This window comes from Salvelinus sp. IW2-2015, linkage group LG9 (assembly GCF_002910315.2).
Source record: "Salvelinus sp. IW2-2015 linkage group LG9, ASM291031v2, whole genome shotgun sequence".
Lineage (NCBI taxonomy): Eukaryota > Metazoa > Chordata > Actinopteri > Salmoniformes > Salmonidae > Salvelinus > Salvelinus sp. IW2-2015.
Genome location: NC_036849.1, coordinates 26,164,575 through 26,171,903, shown reverse-complemented (window position 1 = coordinate 26,171,903; position 7,329 = coordinate 26,164,575). Strand labels below are relative to the sequence as shown.

General features: G+C 43.9%; 1 protein-coding gene across 1 annotated transcript in view; it reads right to left on the bottom strand.

Moving 5' to 3' along the window:
• Positions 1 to 6,760, bottom strand: part of LOC111968880 (ADP-dependent glucokinase) — a 19,236-nt gene extending 12,476 nt beyond the window's left edge. The window contains exons 1-3 of the mRNA XM_023994808.2: positions 6,684 to 6,760; positions 5,882 to 6,232; positions 2,889 to 3,048 (exon numbers count right to left, since the gene is read on the bottom strand). Of these exons, the coding sequence (XP_023850576.1) occupies positions 2,889 to 3,048; positions 5,882 to 6,074 (353 nt within the window). The 5' untranslated portion in view covers positions 6,075 to 6,232; positions 6,684 to 6,760. The remainder of the gene's footprint in view (positions 1 to 2,888; positions 3,049 to 5,881; positions 6,233 to 6,683) is intronic.
• Positions 6,761 to 7,329: the final 569 nt, after the last annotated feature.

Below are 7,329 nucleotides of genomic sequence, written 5' to 3'. Positions count from 1 at the left end.
ACTTCTCAGTTCCTATGCTTCCTGGCTGATGTTTTGGTCACTTTTGAATGCTGGCGGTGCTTTCACTCTAGTGGTAGCATGAGACGGAGTCTACAACCCACACAAGTGGCTTAGGTAGTGCAGCTCATCCAGGATGTCACATCAATGCGAGCTGTGGCAAGAAGGTCAGCGTAGTGTCCAGAGCATGGAGGCGCTACCAGGAGACAGGCCAGTACATCRGGAGACGTGGAGGAGGCCGTAGGAGGGCAACAACCCAGCAGCAGGACCGCTACCTCCGCCTTTGTGCAAGGAGGAGCACTGCCAGAGCCCTGCAAAATGACCTCCAGCAGGCCACAAATGTGCAGTTAGTGGTGGTGCGCGCTAATAGCGTTTCAATCGGTGACGTCACTTGCTCTGAGACCTTGAAGTAGTTGTTCCCCTTACTCTGCAAGGGCCGCGGCTTTTGTGGCGCGATGGTAACGATGCTTCGTGGGTGTCAGTTGTTGATGTGTGCAGAGGGTACCTGGTTCGGAGTGAGGAGAGGGACGGAAGCTATACTGTTACCCATAACATGATGCATCCACCACTATGGTTAAAAATATGGAGAGTGGTACTCAGTAATGTGTTGTATTGGATTTAGCCCAAACATGTATTGCGGTGCCACATTGTTTGCAGTATTCATTTAATGCCTTGTTGCAAACAGGATGCATGTTTTGGAATATTTAAAAAAAATCCTGTACCGGCTTCCTTCTTTTCACTGTGTCAATTAGGTTAGCATTATGGAGTAACTACACTGAACAACAAAAAACATGTTGTGTTGGTCCCATGTTTCATGAGCTGAAATAAAAGATCCCAGAAATGTTTCATATGCATAAAAAGCATATTTCTCTCAAATTGTGTACAAATTTGTTTACATCCCAGTTAATGAGCATTTCTTCTTTGCCAAGATAATCCATCCACCTGACAGATGTGGCATATCAAGAAGCTGATTAAACAGCAGGATCATTACACAGGTGCACCTTGTGCTAAGGATAATAAAAGGCCACTCTATAATGTGCAGTTGTCACAACACAATGCCACAGATGTCTCAAGTTGAGGGAGCGTGCAATTGGCATGCTGGCTGCAGGAATGTTCAACAAAGCTGTTGCCAGAGAATTTAATGTTAATTTATCTTCCATAAGCCACCTCCATATCATTTTAGAGTATTTGGCAGTACGTGTAACCACGTCAGCCCAGGACCTCCACATCATGGTTCTTCACCTGCGGGAATGTCTGGGACTAGCCAATCAGACAGCTGATGAAACTGCAGGTTTGCACAATGGCCACTGGCTCACCTTCAACGGCCACTGGCACGCTGGAGAAATGTGCGTTCCACGGATGAATCCCGGTTTCAACTATACCGGGCAGATGGCAGACAGCGTGTATGGCGTTGTGTGTGCGAGCGGTTTGCTGATGTCAAAGTTGTGAACAGAGTGCCCCATGGTGGCGGGGGTATGCGCATGCATAAGCTACGGACAACCAACACAATTGCATTTTATTGATAGAATTTTGAATGCACAGAGATACGGTGACGAGATCCTGAGGCCAATTTTCGTGCCATTCATCCTCCGCCATCACCTCCTGTTTCAGCATGGTAATGCACGGCCCCATGTCACAAAGGTCTGTACATAATTCCTTGAAGCTGAAAATGTCCCAGTTCTTCCATGGCCTGCGTACTCAGACATGTCACCCATTGAGCATGTGTGGGATGCTCTGGATCGACAGCGTGTTCCAGTTCCCACCAATATCCAGCAACTTCACACAGCCATTGAAGAGGAGCAGGACAACATTCCACGTGCCACAATAAACAGCCTGATCACCTCTATGTAAATGTGTGTTGCGCTGCATGAGGCAAATGGTGGTCACACCAGATACTGACTGGTTTTCTGATCCACACCCTTATTCTTGCGTTTATATTTTTGTTAATTGTACAATGTTGTTGATCCATCCTCAGTTTTCTCCTATCACAGCCATTAAACTCTAAATGTTTTGAAGTCACCATTGGCCTTATGATGAAATCCCTGAGTGGTTTCCTTCCTCTCCGGCAACATTTAGGAAGGACGCCTGTATCTTTGTAGTGACTAGGTATATTGATACACCATCTAAAGTGTAATTAATAACTTCACCATGCTCAAAGGGATATTCAATGTCTTCCTTTTTCTATTTTTACCCAACTACCAATAGGTGCCCTTCTTTGCGAGGCATTGGAAAACCTCCCTGGTCTTTGTGGTTGAATCGGTTTGAAATGCACTGCTCAACTGAGGGACCTTACAGATAATATGTATGTGTGGGGCAGAGATGAGGTAGTCATTCAAGAATCATGTTAAACACTATTATTGCAGACAGAGTGAGTCCATGCAACTTATTAAGCACATTTTACTGTTGAACGCATTTAGGTCTGCCATAACAAAGGGGTTGAATACTCAGACATTTCAGCGTTTCACTTTCAAATTAATTTGTAAAAATGTCTAAGTACATAACTCCACTTTGACATTATGGGGTATTGTGTGTAGGTCAGTGACACAAACTCTCAATGTATAACTTTCTGAAGGCACTGTATGTATCATTATTGTAGCAGCTGCAGACTGCCCCTTCACACAGAAATGGATGATAACTGGAGTCCAAGCCAAAGATTGTTGATATGAGAAGGTGTGAGAGGAACGGCGTTAGACTATTAATTATGATGAATGCCTTAGTCTACAAGGTGTGGTAGCGTATCAGGACCTTGACTCTGAGTGTGTACCCTGCTAACACCATGTTGCTCCTCAACTAGAAATATCCCCCCTCGTCTCTTCGTTTCACACACGCGTGTGTTTCTAAGCGCCTTTGCTCTTCAGTTATTTAACACCACGCAGTGCTTGGCCACTCACTCTGCAGCGGCTCCCGGGACGAAGAAGTAAGCGAAGCTCTCTGCCAGCTGATCAGCGTTCTCTATGTAGTCATGATGGAGAGGCTGGTCTGTGGGTGGCAGGCCGATCTTATTCAGCAACCTCACCCCGTCCACGAGGATGTCTACACAACCCCCTAAACCTGGAGGGAGAGGAGAAGGTAACAGTATTTAATACTGTAGACAATCACAACACAACCCCCCTAAACCTGGAGGGAGAGGAGAAGGTAACAGTATTTAATACTGTAGACAATCACAACACAACCCCCTAAACCTGGAGGGAGAGGAGAAGGTAACATATTTAATACTGTAGACAATCACAACACAACCCCCTAAACCTGGAGGGAGAGGAGAAGGTAACCATATTTAATACTGTAGACAATCACAACACAACCCCCAAAACCTGGAGGGAGAGGAAGTAAAACTGATTTAATACTGTAGACAATCACAACACAACCCCCTAAACCTGGAGACAGAGAGGGAGAGAGGAAGGTAACAGTATTTAATACTGTAGACAATCACAACACAACCCTGGAGACAGAGACAGAGAGAGGAAGGTAACAGTATTTAATACTGTAGACAATCACAACACAACCCCCTAAACCTGGAGGGAGAGGAGAAGGTAACAGTAATTTAATACTGTAGACAATCACAACACAAACCCCAACCTGGAGACAGAGACAGAGAGAGGAAGGTAACAGTATTTAATACTGTAGACAATCACAACACAACCCCCAAACCCGGAGACAGAGACAGAAAGAGGAAGGTAACAGTATTTAATACTGTAGACAATCACAACACAACCCCCAAACCTGGAGACAGAGAGAGAGGTAACAGTATTTAATACTGTAGACAATCAACACAACAACCCCCAAACCTGGAGACAGAGACAGAGAGAGGAAGGTAACAGTATTTAATACTGTAGCAATCACAACACAACCCCCAAACCTGGAGACAGAGAGAGGAAGGTAACAGTATTTAATACTGTAGACAATCACAACACAACCCCCAAACCTGGAGACAGAGACAGGAAGGTAACAGTATTTGAGGGAACATAATTCGATGCCCCCTGCACAACAGTCCCCAATCCCCGCAGTGAGCTCACTATGTCAGCACCCCCCAACCCCCCCTTGTCAAAACACAATCATTACTGCAAAGTCACTCATAAGTGACTCATGTATACTCACGTAGCGTAATTGCACTCATGTAACTAACTGTGTAAAACAAAAGGCTTGTGCAAGGTACAGGAATCACTGATATTGAATTATACAGTTGTGCAACAGCATTATATTCAAGGTTCAGAGAAATGGGGATGTGCAATACTGAGTATATGAGGGGTGAGGTTATGTCTGGCCTATGCCATGATGTCTCCCATTCCTGTTGGGCTGTATCACCGCCTAGCGAGCACTGGACCGTCCGCAACAGCAGGGCTCTCCAGAGGGTGGTGCAGTCTGCCCAACGCATCACCGGGGGCGCACTTCCTGCTCTCCAGGACACCTACTGCACCCGATGTCACAGGAAGGCCAAAAAGATCATCAAGGGCATCAAACCAAGGGCATCAAACACCCGAGCCACGGCCTGTTCACCCCGCTATCATCCAGAAGGCGAGGTCAGTACAGGTGCATCAATGCTGGGATCGAGAGACTGAAAAACAGCCTCTATCTCAAAGGCAATCAGACTGTTAAATAGCCATCACTAGCCGGCCTCCACCCAGTACCTGAACTTAGTCACTGTCACTAGCCGGCCACCACCCTGTTACTCAACTCTGCACCTTAGAGGATGCTGCTCTATGTACATAGACATGGAACACTGGTCACTCTAATAATGCATACATACTGTTTTACTAATTTCATATGTATATACTGTATTCTAGTCAATGCCATCCTATTTAACTATTGTAGTACATATACTATTCTATCCTACATATTATGAAGATATACTACATATTCAATCCACATACTGTCCATAATGTCTATATGTCTCATCACACACACAAACATTTATACTCCGGACTCCAACATTGCGCATCCTAATATTTCTATATTTCTTAATTCCATCATTTTACTTTTAGATGTGTGTATTTTTGTAATATAGATATTACTGCACTGCTGGAGCTAGGAAAACAAGCATTTTTCCTACACCCGCAATAACATCTGCTAAATATGTGTTTGCGACCCATAAAATGTGATCTTGTCTCTAATCTCTTCATTACTCCTTGGACCCAGGGCCACATACCAGACTCTTGTCCAGATCTCCACAACCTTTACTCAGTCTAGCCATGTGTCTGCAGAGATAACTGACTGAGTTAACAGTGCAGATATAACTGACTAAGTTAACAGTGGCTTTTGGGGCCAGAATGCAGAAAAACTGGTAACACTCGTGACAGTTACAAAACTGGATGCCTTCAGTAGTCTCCAAATACCTCAGGGTTCTCTCGTGTGTAGTGTCTGTAAAGGAGTTTTTATGCCTAAATGCAGAGATAACACATGCTTGTTGCCCCAGAGTCCACAAAGAGGGTCTATACAGATAGCTGTTCATCACTGGTTAATGGAAAACTAGTTAGGCCTAAACCAACGACAACTAAATTTCCCCAATACATCTACTGTACAGTACTGGATTGGCAAGTTAATGTAACAAAGAACAGTAAGAAACAAATGGGTCTGACTGACAATGTCAATGATAACAAAACATTCCAGCTAGGCTACTTCCCTAATTATTATGGTATTTGGCTCACTAGCTAGCTAAAGCTACATAAAACCACAATATTTGAAAATGGTTTGATAAAAAGATGGTGGTGCTTGCTTTACCAGATAGTTTTCATACCATAGTTTTCATACCAATCCAGAACCCCATCCAAAATGCACCACCTCTCCTGCGTTTAGGTTACCTAAACCAGAGATAATACTAATATACGTGGCTAAATTGAGCTAACTAACTGATGTTAGGCTTAGCTAGCTGGTTATCCAGGATTCTCACCTATCGCCACCCTGGGTCTGGCGTTGTTAATCCCCACTTTGCTTTCAGCCCGCAGCAGGGAGGACAGCACCGTGTCCAGCCGGTCATCCAGCCTTGACTCCCCGGGAGGTCGGAACCAGTACGCCAGCAGAAACATCGCAAGAGACACTGCCGTCCCATACTTCATGAATGAAAACCCGCTTCCTCGCTCCATGGCCAGCAGTGGCTGCGGACTCGACAGAACTCCTACAGCAGCAAGGACGAGATCAGCGCAAGTTGGCTTGCAAACAAACTGGATTTAAAAGACAAGTATCCCCGGGATGGCAGATGAGTTAGTGGTTTCAAGCGTGTATGCAGCAGGGTCAACAGTAGCTGTGGAGGGGGAGTGACAACAATGCGGAAGTAGTTAGCTCGGGGCGGGCACATATTCTTCGGTCGTCACTAGTTACCACAGCCCTAAACCCCGCCTATTTCTACAATTTCCCCTCTTAACATGTGATTTTAAACCTAACAATGACCTTTAATCACACCTATAAATTTATGCCTAACCTTAAATTAAGACCAAAAATCACATTTTGGTTTTCATGAATTTCTATTATATTGCTATTTGTGGCTGTGTGGTAACTAGTGGAAACCTGATTCTTCGGTTTGCAGTTTGAGCTAGTCTCTACAGTGGGATACTTTTGAGCTAGTTTGACTGTATTTCCAGGGATGGAAATAAATTACAATGACAAAATACAACTGCAAAATATCCTAAAAACCAATGTATGAAAATAAAATAGAAGATAATTTTGCAAATGTAAATATAAATGTTTTGTCTTACCCGTGGTATACGGTATGTTATAAACTGGGTGGTTCGATGCGTCGTGCGTGGGAACAGCCCTTAGCCGTAGTATATTGGCCAAATGCCACACCCCCTCCGTGCATTACTGCTTAATTATAAACTGGGTGGTTCGAGCTCTCAATGCTGATTGGCTGACAGCCGGGCATATGAGACCGTATACCACAGGTATGACAAAACATGTATTTTTACTGCTCTAATTACATTGGTAACCAGTTTATAATAGTATTAAGGCACACCGGAGGGTTTGTGGTATATATTTTATTTTATTTCACCTTTATTTAACCAGGTAAGCTAGTTGAGAACAAGTTCTCATTTACAACTGCGACCTGAGCAAGATAAAGCAAAGCAGTGTGACACAACAACAACACAGTGTTACACATGGAATAAACAAGCGTACAGTCAATAACACAATACAAAAAAAATGTCTATATATGGTGTGTGCAAATGGCATGAGGAGGTAAGGCAATAAATAGGCCATAGTAGCGAAGTAATTACAGTTTAGCAAATGAACACTGGAGTGATAAATAGCAGATGATGATGTGCAAGTAGAAATAGTGCTGTGCAAAAGAGCAGAAAAGTAAATAAAAACAATATGGGGATGAGGTAGGTAGATTGGGTGAGCTAT